The sequence below is a fragment of the Trichosurus vulpecula genome, chromosome 2 (genome assembly GCF_011100635.1).
Source record: "Trichosurus vulpecula isolate mTriVul1 chromosome 2, mTriVul1.pri, whole genome shotgun sequence".
In the NCBI taxonomy this organism is placed as follows: domain Eukaryota; kingdom Metazoa; phylum Chordata; class Mammalia; order Diprotodontia; family Phalangeridae; genus Trichosurus; species Trichosurus vulpecula.
Genome location: NC_050574.1, coordinates 394,015,977 through 394,037,062, shown reverse-complemented (window position 1 = coordinate 394,037,062; position 21,086 = coordinate 394,015,977). Strand labels below are relative to the sequence as shown.

The following is a 21,086-nucleotide window of genomic DNA, read 5'->3' as shown; positions in this document are numbered from 1 at the left end:
CTCTGCTCGCACCGACCTCACCACGCAGGCCTCCAGCCCCTCTAGCCAAGACTTTTTCAGTCACTTCCTAATTGGTTTCCCTGACTCTAGTCTGTTCTCTTTCCAGTTATCTGCCAAATTAATATTCCTATAACATGGATCTGACCATATTACCTTTCCTATTCAAATCTTTTAATAACTATTTCCTCTGTGATAAAACACAAAATCATCAGCTTGGCATATGTAAGAGCAAGGCAGTAATCACAATGTAGATGATAATTGTCAAGATGCCTATGTGGTTCTGTATCACAAAGTATACGAGACTCTCCCCAGAGAAGGTAGAAGAAGTAAACCATTTATTCAGACACCAGAGAGCCAGATCCCACCAGCCATTTATCCGGTCTATCAGAGCAGTAAAATATTCCATACGCAGCATGTCAGGAAGCTCCTCCCACCCCACATGACTTAAGCATCCTGTGACATAAACAGGTCACATGGCCTATTAATAGGTGGGAAAGATCTTCAAATCTAAATTGCTACTACAGGATATAAAGGCTTCTTCTTTTCTGGCATTCCATTCACAAACTTGCCTGCTATTTACCATACATGAAATACCATGTCCCACTTCTGTGCCTTCCTACAGGTGGCTTCTCATATCTGTAATGCACTCCCTCTTCACCTCCATTTCAGAGTCCTCAGCTTCATTCAAAGTGAAGCTCAAAGGCAAATGACCAATCTGTATAGAAGGCCTTTCCTGATCTTTCCCCCTGCCGCGCCCCCCCCCCCCCCCCCCCCCCGGCATTCTGTCCCTCTTGAAATTGCCCCACACATGTACATGTATATGTATGTGTATGTGTATATGTATGTATGCATATATGTATATTTCCATGTTTGTTTCTATGCATGTTTTATTTTCCCCAGTAGAATGTAAGCTCTTGAGGGCAGGGACTATTTCAGTTTTCTATTTGAACTATAAGGGAAGAATATATCAGATATATATAGAACCAGTAGAGATCTAAACTGCTCACTTCCTGCAGCTTCCTAAATTGGGGCTCTCTAGGTAGGAGAGAATGCAGTGCTAGATAGCTTTCAGAATTCATGTTTGCTTTTGAATAACTCTACCATGTGTAATCAATCCATTTTCAAAGCTAAAAGTGGTCCTTCCCAGCCTCCAGCTGAGTACAGTAGAGGAGGAGATAATAGTGTCAAGGGCAGGAAAGAATGCAGGTGGATCTGCGAGGAGCCGAGGAAAGAGCCTTCAGTTTGATTCAGAACACTCTTCTCAGGCACCTCCTGTGTCCAAAGCCTTGTGCTTTACGGGCTGGATAGGACTTTTAACAGGATCTGTCATTTCAGTGGTGTAGGGAACTTTATAGTGAGGAAACTTTCTGTACCAGCGCTGATCAGCGTCTTCTCTGTAACTTAGAGTCAGTATGTCAAAGGCATCACTTGACACTAGGTCTTCTCCATTCTGAGGCAGGCTCTTTGTCCACTATGTCACAGTGTTCACTGAGCTTACAAAATTAATGACATGGACATTGCTTATAATGAATTAATAGCCCAATAGAAATGAAAAGAATTTGGATTTCACTACTGCAGTGGGGTTTAATTCCCCTCATAAACCCTGTGGATTTTAGAGTACTTTGAATTCCCTTCGGAGAAAGTACAGTGTTTTGTGATGGTGCCATCTGTGATGAGCTTGTGGAGGGTGACACGAGGCTATGCTTCTTACTGTGTTTTTCTTCTAGCTACAATTACTAGACTCATGTTGACGTGATTATTAAAGGTAAAAAAATGAATTTAATGTGAATTGTGACTTTTAAAACAGCATAAAGGATTATTCTTTTTGTTTTGTTTGGTTATAGTTCTAGACCTATAGGAAAAGGTGTAGAAGGACTTGCAAGAGTGGGATCCAGAGCAGCCCTTTCATTTGCCTTTGCATTCCTACGCAGAGCTTGGCGGTCAGGTAAAGTCAAGCTACATTTCTCAGTTTCCAAAAAGGTTTCTCCTGTGCCTCCTCCTCTGTCTCCCCCTCCGCCCCATACTGTTGTGCAAAGAGCACTTTATCATGAGTCAGGAGACCTGGTTCCTAGTAAGTATCTATATGCCTGCAGGCAAATCGTTTAACTTATTTTCCTCTTTTGTATTTTGAAGTAGTGTAGCTGATCTCTACTTCTTTTTGCCTTCAGTATTTTATGACTCCAAAATAGATCTCATATTCTGAATAGCAACTCATCAGGCCAGTGAAATAAAAACTGATTTATTTGGTATAATTTACTTGATATAAGATTATGAAGTTAATAATTCTCACATGAGATTTATTATAGCCAGAAATGCTTTTGAGAAAAATGGCTTTTCCATAATGTAATAGAAATGCTAATATTCCTCATAGGATCTGTCATAATCTAGCCCAACCTTACCGTAGATAAACTGTGCTTTAGTCAAACTGGGCTACTCTCCAGAAAGTACTTTGTGCTTTTCTACCCCTGAGCCTTCCTTTTAGATGTTCAAATGGTCAAAACCCATGGTTTTCTATTTATGTGTCACATTCCCTTATAAGATTATGTTTCATGAGAGCAGGGACCGTGTTAGTTTTTTATTTAAACTCTGTATCTTTTGTAGTACATACCAGTGTATCCCATTCTCTGTGAGTGCTTAATAATGTTGGTTGAATTGAATTGGTTCTTTTAGGGGAGGATGCCGATCTATGTAGTGAGTTGTTGCAGGAGTCTCTTGATGCCCTGAGAGCCCTACCAGAAGCGTCTCTTTTTGATGAGAGCACGGTGTCATCTGTTTGGTTGGAAGTTGTGGAGAGAGCAACTAAATTCCTAAGGTCTGTTGTAACTGGGTAAGTTTTATTTTCCATATTTATTGGATTAAGTTATGTCGTGTGTTTCACAGTCCAGTTCCTAATTATTATCCATTTCTTAGGTTAGTGTTCTTGTATATTGAACTCTTATTATCTCAATGAATTCAAATAAAGCCTTTTCTTTCAAAGATTCTATTTACATTTGCTTGGCACAGTATTTTGTACATAATAGGCACTTAATAAATGTTTGTCAAATTGAATTGAAAAACTTGTAGTTTTGCAGTATGTATATATGTATACACACATATATGCGTATGTGTGTATATATGTATGTGTATGTATATATATACATATGGTGGTAGATCAAAAACATCTCCCATAGGTCATTTTATCCCCCCAGGTATTGGTAAACTGTTTAAGTATTTGCATGCTTGTTTTGTACCTATCACTGGTATAAGTTCAGAATCATTGACTTTGTGTAAATGATCACAAATTTGTCTGACATAACTGAGATGACAGTTTGTAAACCTGATATAATCATAACGTATAATCACTTTTATTTTGAATTTTTAAGATGCTGTTTTATTAGGAAAATATATTCAGTCTGAACTTAAGTCCAGAGTATTTTAAGGTATTTTTTAACACCTCAAAGTTTTACACACACATATGTGATGTTGTGTTTACTTAATGTTCCAAGTGGTATTTATGATAAAGTATAATTTATAATATATATAAATATATAAAGTATAATTTAAATAATAATAACAATATAAAGTATAAAGTATAATTTATAATAAAGTATACTTCATTTTAAAAATTTCTTTGTAATAGTGATTAGATACTACAATATTTAATAGTAACTTAAAAATAATAATTTAAAATTATGTTAAAAGTAATGTCTAAGAAATTATTCTCAAACCTGAAATGAGAATAACTTTAGGAATTTTGCCTTTTGATTCCTAGACAAATGCAAGAAATAGATTGTTGTTCAGTAATGTAGGGAAATCATAGAAATTTTATATTTCACTAAAAGTGAAAATAAATTAAATATTTATATGCATATTATGTACAGTAACTTGTTAAAGATACTGTATTTGATTTATAACAGAATTATAAGACAGTTTATGCTTCAGAAACTTTGGGCATACCTTTTAAAAGTTGACTTGATTCAAATAAAGCCTAGGTTTAGAACATTTATCTTTAAATGACATAGATATAAATACTTCTTTGACTTTTATTTGTAAAACATATAAAATAGGAGTTCTCTAAATATCTCTGAAAATATTGATAGCAAGTCCATTGTTTTGGAAGGTCACTGTTGGAAACGTCAGAAATTTTATTACTCCATTGTAAATTTATTTTATTGGAGGGGGTTCGGTTAGTGGTGGGATTTGGAGCTCATTTCCTAATAACTGTGCACATCATCTTTTCTTTTTCTGTAAAGTTTTTCTGAATCCATTTCTTTTGCTTTTGAAACAGTGATGTTCATGGAACTCCAAGTACCAAAGGGCCAGGAAATATTCCATTACAAGACCAGCACTTAGCACTTGCCATATTGTTAGAGTTGGCTGTGCAGAGAGGCACCCTGAGGTGAGGAATGGAGTAATCTCTCTTTAAGATCTTTGTCTTAAAAGATTTTAAATTAACCTTGTATTTATTAGAAGATGAATATTTAATGAATAATCCAGGAATGCTTTTCTTTCACTTTCCTTTGTATTAGCAATTGTACTATATTTGGCAACTAAAGAGCCTTTGCAAATAGTCTTTTAAAATACAGAACTAAATATGTTTATGTAGTCCACTCGTGGTCTCCATTTTTGACATCCTTTTTGTTTTCTTTTGATGTTTTAAATATTCCAGTAAGTTGAGGGAACAGAAATTCCTTGAAGAATGAGTGCATTTTAACATTTTGATACTTGAACCTTTCTTTTCCTCTTTTCATGAACAGAAAGTTTGGCATTGCTTTGTGAAGCTACATTTTGCTCATTTCTGATTTTCATTAAAATTTCTTTTTGGGTGGTAATCTTGTTGCTCTTGAAATACAGAACCTTCATAAAGTTTATTCATATTTATATATATATAAAATTTTAACTATTAAGCTATAAAAGTTTAACTATTTTCTTCATAGAATGTTCAAAAGATTCAGATAACTATTTGATACTTTGTTTGGTGACTATGTTTTTTCTTTTAGCCAAATGTTATCTGCCATTATGTTATTACTTCAGTTGTGGGACAGTGGGACAAGGGAAACAGATAATGAACGATCTGCCCAAGGAACTAGTGCACCACTTCTCCCTTTGTTACAAAGATTTCAGAGTATAATCTGTAATAAAGATATGCCTAATACTGAAGATGAGATTCAGGTAAGTGTAGCCATTATAAACTTTGTGCCTAAATGAGAGTTTGTGTGATTTAAAGTAATTAAAGATGTTTATGAGTGCCAGCTAAATTTATAAGTAAAGCAAGTGCATTTCTTGGCATTTTTATTTGTGAATCAAAAAGGTGAAATATCTTTGGAGTCAGCATTGTAAATGTTGCATATATTATCTGGTGATTGCAACAGAGGGTTGAGGAAAGAAATCTGGTTGCAAAAGGCTTATTTGAACTTGTATAGTTTGAAACTCACTTCACTCAGTTGATAAAGTATTTGTTGATGTAGAGAAAGCAAGAGAATCCAGAGTAGAGGATAGTGTCATTGAACTGCTTCATTTTTTCCCTTGGCAGCAGCTGGTTCATTGTCACAGAGATTGGTGAGAAAGAGGTAGTATGTATTGGTTAGACCTAAGGGTTTATTTTGAGCAGCAGACACTGGCACTCCTCAAACCCAGCATTCTTAGCAGGCGATGGGGTCTTCTATGTCTCGGTTCCGTCCTCAGGCAGTACTCCGGCCAGAGGCAGGGCTGTGTCTTCTTTGAGTAGTGGTCAGGGGCGATGGTGGGCTTGAGGTTTCAGCCTTTAAGTGATCAGTGGTCAGAATAATACGGAATAATCTTGCTGATTTTTATCATTTTTGCAACATTGTAAGAACCTTTCTATTAATTGCTGAGATTGTTAGTACCCTATTAAGTATGGATTTCTTTAGTGTGTGTTCACATTCAATTAATAGCATATTGAGTACCTACTATGAGCAAGGCACTTAGTGTTATGTGTCGTGGGAGATATGAAAATGCTTGTTACAGTCTGCCAAAAAGGATTGTACTGTAGCAATGTAGCTAACCCTCATGATCTTTTATCATTCCTTGCCTTTCTTGGCCTATCTGCTGCCTCTGACTTTGGACCACTTTCTCTATTTTGCATTTTGATGATAGTTCTCTCTTGCTTCTCTTCTTATGTGTCTCCTTTTCAGTTTGTTTTGCTGGCTTGTCATCCTTATCACATCTCTCCTTTACTGTGAATATTCTCCAAGTCTGTAATGGGCTTCTTTTCTTTCTGACATGCTCTCTTGATCATCCTGTTCCTATGGGTTTAATTATCATCTCTCTACAGATGATTCACAGATCTGTTTATCCAGACTTGGTCTCTCTCACTTGAGCTTCAATCACACATCACTCATTGCCTATTGAATATTTTTTTTTAAAATTTATTTAACATATTTAGTTTTCAGCATTGATTTTCACAAGAGTTTGAATTACAAATTTTCTCCCCATTTCTACCCTCCCACCCACTCCAAGATGGCGTATATTCTGGTTGCCCTGTTCTCCAGTCAGCACTCCCCTCTGTCACCCCACTCCCCTCCTATCCCCTTTTCCCTTCCTTTCTTGTAGGGCAAGATAAATTTCTACACCCCATTGTCTGTGTATCTTATTTTCTAGTTGTATGCAAAAACATTTTTGTTTGTTTTTGAACATCTGTTTTTAAAACTTTGAGTTCCAAATTCTCTTCCCTCTTCCCTTCCCACCCACCCTCCCTAAGAAGTCAAGCAATTCAACATAGGCCACATGTGTATCATTATGTATAACCCTTCCACAATACTCATGTTGTGAAAGACTAACTATATTTTGCTCCTTCCCAACCCATCCCGCTTTATTGAATTTTCTCCCTTGACCCTGTCCCCTTTCGAAAGTGTTTGTTTTTGACTACCTCCACCCCCATCAGCCCTCCCCTCCATCATCCCCCCCAATTATTTTTATCTTCTTCCCTCTTCTTTCCTGTGGCGTAAGATTCCCCATTGGGTATGTATGGTATTCCCTCCTTAGGCCAAATCTGATGAGAGCAATGTTCACTCATTCCCCCCTCATCCGCCCTCTCTCCTCCTCCCACAGAACTGCTTGCTCTTGCCTCCTTTATGTGAGATAATCCACCCCATTCTATCTCTCCTTATCTCCCTCTCTCAGTATGTTCCTCTCTCATCCCTTAATTTGATTTTATTTCTTTTAGATATCTTCCCTTCATCTTCAACTCACTCTGTGTCCTCTCTCTCTCTCTCTCTTTCTCTCTTTCTCTCTCTCTCTATATATATACACACACATAGATATATACATACATACACATTCACCCATATATATACATAAACATATATGTATGCATATTCCCTTCAACTACCCTAACACTGAGGTCTCATGAATCATACTCGTCATCTTTCCATGTAGGAATGTCAACAAAACAGTTCACCTTTAGTAAGTTCCTTGCAATTTCTTTTTCTTGATTACCTTTTCATGCTTCTCTTGATTGTTGTGTTTGAAAGTCAGATTTTCTATTCAGCTCTGGTCTTTTCACTGAGAAAGCTTGAAAGTCCTCTATTTTATTGAAAATCCATATTTTGCCTTGGAGCATGATACTCAGTTTTGCTGGGTAGGTGATTCTAGGTTTTAATCCTAGCTCCATTGACCTCCGGAATATCGTATTCCAAGCCCTTCGATCTCTTAATGTAGAAGCTGCCAGATCCTGGGTTATTCTGATTGGGTTTCCACAATACTCAAATTGTTTCTTTCTGGCTGCTTGCAGTATTTTCTCCTTGATCTGGGAGCTCTGGAATTTGGCGACAATATTCCTAGGAGATTTCTTTTTGGGATCTATTTGAGGAGGTGATCGATGTATTCTTTCAATTTCTATTTTGCCCCGTGGCTCTAGAATGTCAGGGCAGTTCTCCTTGATAATTTCTTGAAAGATGATATCTACGCTCTTTTTTTGATCATGGCTTTCAGGTAGTCCAATAATTTTTAAATTATCTCTCCTGGATCTATTTTCCAGGTCAGTGGTTTTTCCAATGAGATATTTGACATTGTCTTCAATTTTTTCATTCCTTTGGTTCTGTTTTATAATATCTTGATTTCTCATAAAGTCACTAGCTTCCACTTGCTCCAATCTAATTTTTAAAGTAGTATTTTCTTCAGTGATCTTTTGGACCTCCTTTTCCATTTGGCTAATTATGCCTTTCAAGGCATTCTTCTCCTCATTGGCTTTTTGGAGCTCTTTTGCCATTTGAGTTAGTCTGGTTTTTTTTTTTTTTTTTTTTTTGGTTTTTAAATTTTACATTTTTAATTAAACTTTAAGTTTTATTGATAACTTTTTTTTTGATTTGATTTTTTTTCTTTTAATTTAAATTTATTTATTTGACATATTTAGTTTTCAGCATTGATTTTCACAATAGTTTGAATTACAAATTTTCTCCCCATTTCTACCCTCCCCCCCACTCCAAGATGGCGTATATTCTGGTTGCCCTGTTCCCCAGTCAGCCCTCCCCTCTATCACCCCCCTCCCCTCTCATCTCCTTTTCCCTTCCTTTCTTGTAGGGCAAGATAAATTTCTACGCCCCATTGCCTGTGTATCTTATTTTTTAATTGCATGCAAAAACTTTTCTTTTTGTTTTTGAACATCTAATTTTAAACCTTTGAGTTCCAAATTCTCTCCCCTCTTCCCTTCCCACCCACCCTCCCTAAGAAGTCGAGCAATTCAACCTAGGCCACATGTGTATCATTATGTATAACCCTTCCACAATACTCATGTTGTGAAAGACTAACTACCTTTTGCTCCTTCCCAACCCATCCCGCGTTATTGAATTTTCTCCCTTCACCCTGTCTCCTTTCCAAAGTGTTTGTTTTTGATTACCTTCACCCCCATCTGCCCTCCCCTCCATCATTCGCCCCTTTTATTTTTTTTTTATCTTCCTCCCTCTTCTTTCCTGTGGGGTAAGATACACAACTGAGTATGTATGGTATTCCCTCCTCAGGCCAAATCTGATGAGCACAAGGTTCACTCATTCCCCCCTCACCTGCCCTCTCCCCTCCTCCCACAAAACTGCTTCCTCTTGCCACCTTTATGTGAGATAATCCACCCCATTCTATCTCTCCCTATCTCCCTCTCTCAGTATGATGCTCTCTCATCCCTTAATTTAATTTTATTTCTTTTAGATATCTTCCCTTCATCTTCAACTCACCCTGTGTCACACATATATATACACATAGATATATACATACATACACATTCACTTATATATATACATAAATATATATATATATATATGCATATTCCCTTCAGCTACCCTAATACTGAGGTCTCATGAATCATACTTGTCATCTTTCCATGTAGGAATGTAAACAAAACAGTTCAACTTTAGTAATTCCCTTGCAATTTCTGTTTCTTGATTACCTTTTCATGCTTCTCTTGATTCTTATGTTTGAAAGTCAAATTTTCTATTCAGTTCTGGTCTTTTCACTGAGAAAGCTTGAAAGTCCTCTATTTTATTGAAAATCCATATTTTGTCTTGGAGCATGATACTCAATTTTGCTGGGTAGGTGATTCGAGGTTTTAATCCTAGCTCCATTGACCTCCGGAATATCGTATTCCAAGCCCTTCGATCTCTTAATGTAGAAGCTGCCAGATCCTGGGTTATTCTGATTGGGTTTCCACAATACTCAAATTGTTTCTTTCTGGCTGCTTGCAGTATTTTCTCCTTGATCTGGGAGCTCTGGAATTTGGCGACAATATTCCTAGGAGATTTCTTTTTGGGATCTATTTGAGGAGGCGATCGATGTATTCTTTCAATTTCTATTTTGCCCCGTGGCTCTAGAATGTCAGGGCAGTTCTCCTTGATAATTTCTTGAAAGATGATATCTAGGCTCTTTTTTTGATCATGGCTTTCAGGTAGTCCAATAATTTTTAAATTATCTCTCCTGGATCTATTTTCCAGGTCAGTGGTTTTTCCAATGAGATATTTGACATTGTCTTCAATTTTTTCATTCCTTTGGTTCTGTTTTATAATATCTTGATTTCTCATAAAGTCACTAGCTTCAGCCACTTGCTCCAATCTAATTTTTAAAGTAGTATTTTCTTCAGTGATCTTTTGGACCTCCCTTTCCATTTGGCTAATTCTGCCTTTCAAGGCATTCTTCTCCTCATTGGCTTTTTGGAGCTCTTTTGCCATTTGAGTTAGTCTGTTTTTTAAGGTGTTGTTTTCTTCAGTGTATTTTTCAGCATTTTTTTGGGTCTCCTTTAGCAAGTCATTGACTCGTTTTTCATGGTTTTCTCGCATCCTTCTCATTTCTCTTCCCAATTTTTCCTCTACTTCTCTAACTTGCTTTTCCAACTCCTTTTTGAGCTCTTTCATGGCCTGGGACCAGTTCATGTTTTTCTTGGAGGCTTTTGGTGTAGGCTCTTGCACTTTATTGACTTCTTCTGGCTGTATGTTTTGGTCTTTGTCACCAAAGAAAGAATGCAAAGTCTGAGACTGAATCTCGGTGTGTTTTCGCTGCCTGGCCATATTCCCAGCCAACTAACTTGACCTTTGAGTTTTTCAGTGGGGTATGACTGCTTGTAGACTACAGAGTTCTATGTTCCACGTTTGGGGGGGAGGTGCCTCGTCTGCCACACCAGCACCCCTCCTTCCCCAAGAACCCCCAACCCGAATTGGGCTTAGATCTTCGGCAGGCTGTGCACCCCTGCTCTGATCTGCCACTTAATTCCTCCCACCAGGTGGGCCTGAAGCCGGAAGCAGCAACAGCCATAGCTGCCCCACCTCCGCTGCCCCCGGGGCTGGAAGCCGAACCGCGAACTCCTTCCATTCCTGCAGCTTTTCCCACTAACCTTCTCCTCAGTCTTTGGTGTTTGTGGGTTGAGAAGTCTCGTAACTGCCGCAGCTCACTGATTCAGGGCGCTAGGGCATGCTCTGCCCGGTTGCTGGTCTTGTTGGTCCACGCTGCTCAGGCTGGGCTCTGCTCCACTCCGTTCCCAGCTCCCAGCTTCGTGTGGGATAGACCTCACCCAGAGACCATCCAGGCTGTCCTGGGCTGGAGCCCTGCTTCCCTCTGCTGTTTTGTGGGTTCTGCCGTTCTAGAATTGATTCAGAGCCATTTTTTATAGGTTTTTGGAGGGACTCTGTACAGAGCTCACTCTATTCCCTGCTTACCAGCTGCCATCTTGGCTCCACCCCCAGTAGTCACCGCCTATTGAATATTTTAAACTGGTTCTCTTGGAGACATCTTTGACTCAGCCTGTCAAAACCAAACTCTTTATCTTTTCCCCAAAACCATCCCTTTTTCAAACTTCTCTATTTCTGTTGAAGACACCATCCTTTCTAGTCTCTAAGATTCATAGCCTCAATTCCTCATTTTTCCTAACCACACATATCCAATCATTTGCCAGATCTTGGCTTTTCTATTTAATCAACATCCATTCCCTTCTCTCTATTCACATAGCCACCATATTAATATAGGCCCTGATAATGTTGCATATAAATTATTGCAATAACCTCTGGATTGGTTTCCCTGCCTCAGTTCTTCCTATTCCAGTTTATCCTCACTTTTCCCAAAATATTTTTTGGTAAGTGTAGATCCCACCATCTTAGTTAAATCCATTGGTTCCCTGTTGCCTCTAGTATCAAATATAAATTCTTCTCTTTAGCTTTCATAGCTCTCTGCAGTCTAGCCCCATTCTGTCTTTCCAGCCTCATTGTACATTATTACATTTCTCACCCTTTATAGTCCAGCAAAACCCACAGTGTGTGTGATCCTCACAAACAACACTCCCTTTTAGCTTCTCTGTGTCTTTGTACGATCTTCCCACATTCCCTCATTCCAACTCAAAGAATCTTTCTCTTCCTTCAAGACTTAGCTTATATACTACCCTGTGGATTTAGCACTTTCTAATTGACTCAACTGTTAATGCCTCCCTCCCAAGCTAATTTGTATTTAATTATTTTTTATGTATTCTTTTCACAGTTATTTTGTATGTACTTGTGTGTGTTGTTTCTTTTTTAAAATGGGAAGTTGTTTTGAGATCAGCCTTTTTTTCATTCATTATAATTACATCCAATATAATTATAAAATTAAATTCCTATTGTTTAGCATAGTGCCTGGTACATAGTAGACATTTCATAAATAATAGTTGATTGATTGATATAGTTATATCTTCTCCCCAGTTAGTTTATAAAATCAGTGATAAGTCAAATAAGTAGTTAAAAAAGTAATATGACAACCATATGAGATATTCATAAGGCTGTATGAAATTAATCATAAAATAAACAGTTTAGGTTATAAAATTTCTAAGTTGAAAGAAAAATGACATTACTTTTGGCTGGATTGGTATCATCTAATTTCTCAAATTAAAAAAAAAACAGCAACCTCCCTGCTCCCCAAGAAAACCAAAAATTTTATTAGTTGTGTTATCTGCAATGCTTGGTTCCCCCCCCCCACCCCCATTTGGCTTATTTTGAAAGTGTTTAAGCTTAAAAGATTCAGCATTATTCTTTTTTCTCCTTAATATTGTTTCTAGAGAGGGCCCAACTTCTTAACTTCTGGATTTGTTCCTGCCATCAGATGAGAAAGGATACAATTTAGAGACTCATGTTAAAACCTTTGAAATGTTTTCACTTTTATTTTGTACGTTTTTTGCTTGACACACATAATAATAATATGATTTTGCAATTAGTTTCTAGCCTTGCTACATATTAACATTTGGTAATCTGTAAGCTAACAGGGTTCTCCACTTGTTTTATAGAAAAAGTACAAGTATGAAAATAGGGAATATATGATAGTTTCTTCAAATTGAGATGAAAGCTAGAAATAGCTTGATGCTTCCATTCATATGCTAAATCTTTATGTGAAAAAGCCTCAGATTGTATAATGGTTGATTTGAGCATTTAGCTGCCTTAATGGTCTTTATGATCTGTGCAGAGTTCATTCAGACATGTGATTAATATTGTTCTTTAGGATGACTAAAATAAATAGATTGGCTAAGTTTGGCTACTACATCCATGCCAAAATATAAATAATTGGAAAATATATTAGATGTTTGTTAGTATGTTTGTTTCCTTCACACTGTTTTTGAAATGATTGATTAATGTTTTTTTCCCCTCCTCTTTTAGATGCTCTCTGGTCCTCTGAGTCCCAATGAAAGTTTTCTGAGGTACCTTACTTTACCACAAGACAATGAATTGGCTATTGATTTGCGTCAAACTGCAGTAGTGATCATGGCACATTTAGATCGTCTGGCTACTCCCTGCATGCCTCCTCAGTGTAGCTCTCCTACGTCTCATAAGGTATTCACTGAAATGAAATTCTCTATCTATTGTTGTATCAGGAATTTCAAATGCTTTCTTTGTAATTGAAGTTAAACTCTTTAAATTTTCTTTTGGTGCTCCTGTTAAGAAAGCAGTTACTTTTTAAACTTTTTAATTAGCATAGCAAATTTATCAACTATATGTTTGGAAGTATTGACTATTTTTGGTATTCTGTTGTGAACTCTGTTACTTTTTATAGATTTAGCATCTTATGATAAATGGTGCTTAATAAGGAAGACTATTTTTAAAGGGCTGTTTCACAAATTATTAAAAATGATGACAGTCCACATGGCACATTGTAGTTGCAAAATGCATTCCTCATAACCTTGTGATGTTATCACCATTTTGTGGATGAGAAAACTTAGGTATAGAGGTCAAGGACATGTGGCTAGCTATTGTCAGAGCTGGGACTTAATGTCCATTTTTTGAGTTAAAGTTTCTTTCCACAGTTTCACTGTTCATTGTATGTTAGATTAGGGCTTCTTAAACTTTTTCTACTTGTGACCCCTTCAGTGCTTCTTCATGACCCACAGTTTAAGAAGCACTGGGTTAGATTACCATGCATAGATCCCTTTTACAGATTCCAGGTCCCCTACATCTCAAAGTGAGGAAACAAACAAAAAAAAATCACCCTGGTTTACTGTCAGTGACCGTGTAGACTCCTATTCAGCCTTCTAATTTGCCTTTCTGAGTAATAGATTATTCCTTGTTCATCTTATCTGTCCTGAATTTACTTAAGTCTTTTAAGGGAATGACTGTCAATGCTGTATTCTCTTCCCTACTTTATGCCATTTTTCCTGTGGCTTTTGTCAGTAGCTTATGCTATTGACAACAACATTTGCTCCCCATTTCTTAAGAACAACCATCTGATTAAACCTGGCAAACTTAGGAAAACTCCAAATTCAACCATAAACTATAAAGACTAGACTATTTAATCAGAAGAGAATAGAGGTCAGTTGTTTTTTACATAAGGTCTTGAAAGTCCTTAAACTGCCTGCCACTTCTTAGAATAGGCTATTGAGGTTTTACTCCCTGTGGCAGGATGGTATCCAGCAAAATTTAATTTAGAAGGTGGAAGGCAGTGTTTTATGCATTGTATCTAGGTATAAAAATACACATTCACCTTCCAGAAGCCCAGGGTTGCAAATTGGCTTGGACTGTCAGCTGAACTCCAACCTTCTCTGACCTTCTAGTATTGGACTCTGGTATTGGTTGGATTTAGCCAAGGTCCCTTTAGTTGCTCATACCTCTGTCTTCTAGATAGTGCATCCATCCTGTGGCCCTGAGCTCTGGTAATTAGCAGCTCTACCCAGACAGCCTACTGCTTCTCACCTCTTCCTGAGGAGAGAGCCTTTGGATTTTCCCTTTTCTCTGTTCTTTGGCTTGAGAATAATACTAGCTAACATCTTTAGAAGGCTTTATGGTTTGCAGAATGCTTTATATGTATTATCTAATTTGAATCTCATGATAATCCTTTGTGGTAGATATTATAGGTGGTATCCCCATTGTAAGGATGAGGAAAATGACAAATTTCAGCTGATGAATTGGGAGGGGCTGTGCTGGGATGGGCAAACAGTATACATACACAAACAAAATATATGTATGCATACAAATATACACAAATAAAAACTGTATATAGATAAACCATTTGTTAACTACCTCATATATCCTTAGTGTTGCTTTGGAGATCTTATATTAGAATAGCTTAATTAATCCTTTTGTTTTTATAAGATGGCCATGTATCTATCATACTTTCTGCAGTCTTAGTCCCTAACTTCCATTATTTGTGAGCTGTTTTGCTGTTCTTAGAGCAAATTGACAGCAAACCAGTTGCATGTAACATTTGGATGGCCAAGTTAAATGAACTTTAACTTTGAGTTTAAGTATTTTTAAAAATTTTGTTTTGAAGCCATATTGGTTTGAGTCAAAGTCCAGCCCAAATGATTCAAATCATTTAGTGTCTGCTTCAACAGGGTACCTCAGTTTTTATCTTTAATTGCTGAAATCTTGAAGCATTAATTTGCTTGTCTTCACCATTTGTCCCAAAGACAGTCTTGGAAAGGTTCTGCTCCTGCCTCCCAACCTTACTTGATGCTAACTCTCTGCCAGAAGTGATCTGGCCGAGGTTGATGGTGATGATCAGCTATCTAACTTCTCATTTTGCCCTGATGATGGGAACAAATCCATATTGAGAAGTTTCCTGGTTGACAAAATGTCTTGCATTTTTCTCATTGTCATTATTTAGAGGGTCATGATTAGGAAGCTAACGTTTTCTCTCTCTCTCCAGATTGTTCAAGGTAGCCTCATGATTGTCAGTACCTAATGTCAAACGCAATTTTCCTTAAATTCTTTTCTGGTGAAAGATTGGTCTTGCCAAGTAATAACATCTTTCTCAGAGTTTTTCATTTGTTTGGCCTCCCTGGTTATGTGGTACTCTGATGTGAAGGTGCCCTTTGCTGATTTTCTTGATCCTTATAGTCTGAAGTTCCAGAGGTGGCAGTTGTTCTTGGTTGTCTGCTGAGGGAGATTGCCCTTTAAAAGTCCTCTTCAGTGAACAGTTAATAAGTGCCTTCAGGTCACAAGGCACTCTGTGCTAGGTTCTTGGCCTCTAAGGCCTTACTTTCTACTTAACAGAACATACACATCACTAGAAACAATATTAGTAATACCACTACTGGAGGGAAGGGGAGTGGTGAGGACAGCATACCCACATGTGCCTCCTGAGTGGAAGAAAATTGTTTACTTTTCATTGGCTCTCTTTTTATTTCTCTCGTTAATATGCTGTAAGCTTTATAAGGCAGAGAACCACGTCTTACCTAAACTTTGTACCTTTTCCAGCCCAACACAGAATAGGCCCTTTTAAACTATTTGTTGAATGATATGAAGGGGCGAGGGTGAGAGCTCAGTTCCCTGTTAGAGCGAAGTAGAGGCTTTTAAGGCTTCTAGTTCAAAATTTATTTGCGCAGTGCTTTATGTACACTATATGAGTGTAAAGCACTTAAATAGGCGCTTAGAACAGTGATCCAATTTTGAAACTATCTATAGTTGAGAAGATTTTGAGGAATTTATTATTGGACTGCCTGTATTAAAAAAGGAGATCTAAGTTTTAATGGGTAATGGTCACTCGAAAGGTGTGTATCAGCTGTAGCTTATACTTTTAGTGTTAGCAGTATCGTGATGCTTACATTGTAAGTAGCTTTCTTTTATTCTGCATATATGAATTCAAGAGTAATGCATATTACAGTTTTCCCACAAGGTGATTTGATCCTAAGTCATTAAAATAAGTATCTGACAGCGAAGGATATTTCTGCTTGGTCCGTTGTAGGTACTTAATGTTTATTGAATTGAATTGTCTTACAGGGATCTTTACAAGAAGTCATAGGTTGGGGCTTAATAGGATGGAAATACTATGCTAATGTGATTGGCCCAATTCAGTGTGAGGGACTTGCAAATCTTGGGGTCACACAGATTGCCTGTGCAGAAAAGCGTTTCCTAATTTTATCTCGGAACGGACGAGTTTACATGCAGGCTTACAACAGTGACACGCTGGTAGGTGTTTTTTTTCCTCCCCCCCCCCCCCCCCCCCCTCCGTTCTAAACCTTTTTTCTATACTTAATCTAGATTTGTACTTGTGATATAAAGGTGAAATTTCTCTTAGATTTCTTCATTTTCTGAACTTGACTAGTTTTGATTTGTTTTATGTCATGAGGCCCCTCTTTCACATTTCATGTCATATCATTGAGTTGTCACTATAGTTCTCATTTTCACCTTTTTTGTTTTACTACATTGTTTTGTTTACTGTGGAATTAGTTTCTCCCTGTTAACTTCCCGTGCAAATGCATTGATAAGGCATAATTTGCAAAAACTTATGGAAGAGGACTCAAAATAATTCAGAATCACAGGAGGCTAAATGTACATTGTTGATATTCTTGAAATGTAATGGTCCTCTGGATTTTTTCATACATATAGTATACTTTATAGAATTTCTTAAAAATTGTTTAACATAACTCCCTCAAAAGGCTACAAAAGTTCTTATATTTTAGAAGTTAAAATTTGATGTTCATACTAAAGCAGGTTGAAGACCCTAAGTCCCTGTTTAGAAATTGGGCTGCATTAGAACTGAGGAACTAAAGAGCCTTACTTTAGACATTCAGGGCTTCTAGTAAGGTGGGATTTGTTACTATGTGGTGTATTACTAGATTGTATTTTAAGTTATTTTACTGATTTTTCTTCTTATGACTATTGTTTTTTGTTTTTTGTTTTTAAATCCTGTTTAGGGACCACAACTGGTTCAAGGTCTTGCCTCTAGAAATATTGTGAAAATTGCTGCACATTCAGATGGTCACCATTACCTGGCTTTGGCAGCCACTGGAGAGGTCTTTTCTTGGGGATGTGGAGATGGTGGACGGTTAGGCCATGGTGATACAGTGTACGTATTATCACTGTTTTCTTATGAGGCAATAAACTGTTTTTATAATAGCCTTTTCCAGATTAGACTATAAACAGTTTTTATAATAGCCTTTTTCAGATTAGACTATCTAGCTAAAAGGCTACAGTAGGAAAAAAATATCTTTTATACTTCATCTTAATTATGAAATAGTTTATTTGTGAATCTGCCTAAATGGTTCATCCCTAGGAAGGTGGGGGGTTTGCTGTGAGTAATGCTTTATTAAGCACTGAGGAAGATATTCTTACTTGGGAATATCCTCCTTCTTTGAGGTTTTCATAGTGCTTTGTACTTTGTAGTTAATAAATATTTTAATACCAAGAAAAATGACACCATCCTTGCCTTCTAGGAACTTTCCATGTAGTTGGGGGGGGGGAAAGACATGCAAAACTGAGTTAAGTGATAGTGCAAAGTATTAATGTTCAAACGAATGACACATACAAAGTGCTTTAGGAGATCAGAAAAGGTTCAGGTCAGTATGGGTTATTGGGGGGAGTCTTTTGGGGTAGGTGACAGTAGAATAACCACACTCAGAATTTATATTTTAGAACAATTTCCAAAAAAGTTTATTTAAAACATAGTTGAGTTCTTTGAGGAATGTTTTTGAGTGTATAGTCCAGACTCCATGGACAATTTTTCTGGGTAACATATTGATTACAGATATTTAAATTTTTTATTTATTTATTTTTTGCCAAGGAAAAACAAAGTTTATTAAGGTTTCACCATATTGGGTTGTCTTAAGGAATCTCACCCTTTGTAAGGCTTGTTTTCACAAGCCAGCCAGATTCAATTGACTGAGCTAGATTGAAATCTGAGCGCCTTCATGGAGGCAAGATGAGACTTATATACAAAAAGATTGTGGGAGGGATCTAGGGGTGGTCAAGTATTCTGGGGTAATTAGAAGAGGGGTTTAGGTTTGGGGGGATCTTGATGGGATTGGGGTGACTGGGGTCAAGATTCCAGGAAACAAGAGAATGGAATTTTGATGGGATTAAGGGTGGGAAGCAGTTGGACAATAGAGGGCTAGGCCAGGTAGAGATTTTGGGCCTAGATAATGAAAGGTATATGGCCTCAGGGGAAGGCCAGATCTAATGGGAAGATTCAAGGAGAGTTCACTGGGGTTCCCAGAGACTGTGCCCCCATCATTCCCCCCTCAAATGGGACCCAAATTCTTTTGGGGTCAGGGCCGAAGGTCTCAGCTTCTGGAACTGCTTCCTGCTGGCAAGGGGTGTAGAGCTGTCCCTGCCTTGATGGGTCCCGTTCAAGGAGTACATAGCCTGAGCAGTCATCTGGAAGTTGATGGCTTTGGAGCCTGGAGGAGACAAACCTGGCAAGGAGGTTAAGCAAACAAGAACCAAACAGACCATATAGGAGTATAGAGAAAGGACAATTTCCCTGGAGGGAATTAAAGATGACTGTTTCATACCTAGTTCCTCTAATCACTTGTTCTATGTACCACACTGCTTTGGGGTTCAAGAGTGTGTGGCACACCCAAAGAATTAGATCATGCATATCTAAGAACAAGGTTTGATATTTGGTGAGCCTGTGGCTAGCCAGCCACTGGTGGCTCTCTGCTTCCAGGGTCCTCTGAACTACATGGGGAGTCAGAAATTCCAGGGGCTGGTCAGCTAGTGGTTTAGAAGCTTCAATTAGAGTGGCTGCGGCAGCCATGGATTCTAATTGTTTTGAAAAATAGGCATCTGGCTTGGGGTCAGGTCCTAAGGGCTGGGTTAGGACTCCCAAAGCATGTCCTCTCCTTTCATCAACATACAGAGTAAAAGGTTTTTCTAGATTAGGTAAAGCTAATGCTGGAGTGGTGGTCAATTTAGTTTTCAAAGACCCAAAAGCTTTATCCGAGTTGGGACCCCACTCTAGGGGGAGTGAGTCTGGGCCTTGAGTAGCAATTAATGGTTGCATTCCCTCCCAGGCCTTGGGCTTAATTGGATATTGACTGCAATGGGGGAACACTTTAGGATCTTGGAAGGGAAACTATGGCTGGGGTGGCAGAAGTAGCTCACCCAGGAATTCCCTGATCCCAAACAGTTGGCTCAGTTGTCTCCCACACTTCTAGGGGAACATGGGGAGGTCTGGTGAACAGAGGGAAAAGGGAGGTGGGAGGTTTAGCTAGAGAAAACTGGCTTCCCAATTTTACCATTGGGTGCCTTCCCAACGAGGGGCAGGGCAAGAGGAGAACATAAGGAAGGAGCGTTCAAACAACAGATCCTCAAGTAGGCAGGGGAGGGGGTATGTTTGGAGACATCCCTTAATTTCCCCTTTGATGCCTGCGACCTGATGGGTCAAGGAGTGGGTAGGGCCAGAGAAATTAGTTAAAACAAGAGAACATAGCCATGATAAAGTGGGTAACTTTACCTTCTGCCTCAATTTTGTCCAGGGTTCCATGAGAGAGGTGGAGAAAGTGGGAGCACTGCCAAGCCCCAGTTTTTCCCTCTTTCTGAGTCTTGAGAAGAATGGAAGACAGGGTACCGGGAGGCAGCTCTACCACTTTTCCAACCTAGCGGACAATCCTTTCTCCAGTGCCCCTCCTGGTCACATGCTGGCCACGGTCCTGGAGGCAGCAATCCTGGGGGCTTCCTTTGGGGGGGCGCCCTAGAGGGGCACTCCTTGGACCAGTGACCCTCCTTGTGGCCTGAAAAGCAGGTTTCCCCACTGCTCAAGTTGCCACGCTTCCTCCAAGGGGGCCCCCTGGAGCGGCGTTCCTTGGGCCTTTTCCTGGACATAGCAGCAACCAAGAATTGAGCATGTTCTCTGTCTCTAGCTCTTTCCCTGCGTTCTCTTTCCTCTGCTGCAACTAGGTGTGTGGGGTGAGACCACCCACCAGCAATTAATTAAAAGAGTCAGTGATCTCTCAAGGTAGAAACAGAAAACTTCTTAATTATGATTTTGCGAAAAAGGGCATCATCACCACCAGCAGCAAGTTAGTAGGAGAGGTGCAGCACAGGAAGTAAAGCATGATTATATACCTTAGCGCGTTCCATCCATCTCCCACCACTGACCTTCACTCTCATTGGTGGAGTTCAGGCTCACAATCTCAGGAGAGATCTAACCCAGGTACAATTTAGCCAATGCCAACTCTTAACAACACTTTTATCCTTATTTGGCCAGGCTCGTGCTGGGGGCGGTTCAGGCTGCTCTCAGTTTCAGATTCCTACAGGTAGTAACTCAAAACTTAGGCCTAGCTGACAATCAGAAGCCCTGATCCACGCTGAAAAGTCTCCACCCCCATTCATCCCACTCAACTCACAGAAAGGCCGAGATCCAGATTTTATGAGAGGTCTTCACTTATCCCACTCATAGGTCTCATGTTAAAGACTCCAAAGGCTGTCTCTAGTAATTGG

At 38.6% G+C, this 21,086-nt stretch overlaps 1 protein-coding gene across 1 annotated transcript in view; it reads left to right on the top strand.

Annotated features, from left to right (window-relative positions):
• HERC2 (HECT and RLD domain containing E3 ubiquitin protein ligase 2) overlaps positions 1-21,086 on the top strand; it is a 225,522-nt gene that overhangs the window by 56,828 nt on the left and 147,608 nt on the right. Inside the window, exons 6-12 of the mRNA XM_036745184.1 lie at positions 1,845-1,945; positions 2,671-2,827; positions 4,268-4,378; positions 4,980-5,151; positions 13,089-13,262; positions 16,644-16,832; positions 17,561-17,712. Coding sequence (XP_036601079.1) covers positions 1,845-1,945; positions 2,671-2,827; positions 4,268-4,378; positions 4,980-5,151; positions 13,089-13,262; positions 16,644-16,832; positions 17,561-17,712 — 1,056 coding nt within the window. The remainder of the gene's footprint in view (positions 1-1,844; positions 1,946-2,670; positions 2,828-4,267; positions 4,379-4,979; positions 5,152-13,088; positions 13,263-16,643; positions 16,833-17,560; positions 17,713-21,086) is intronic.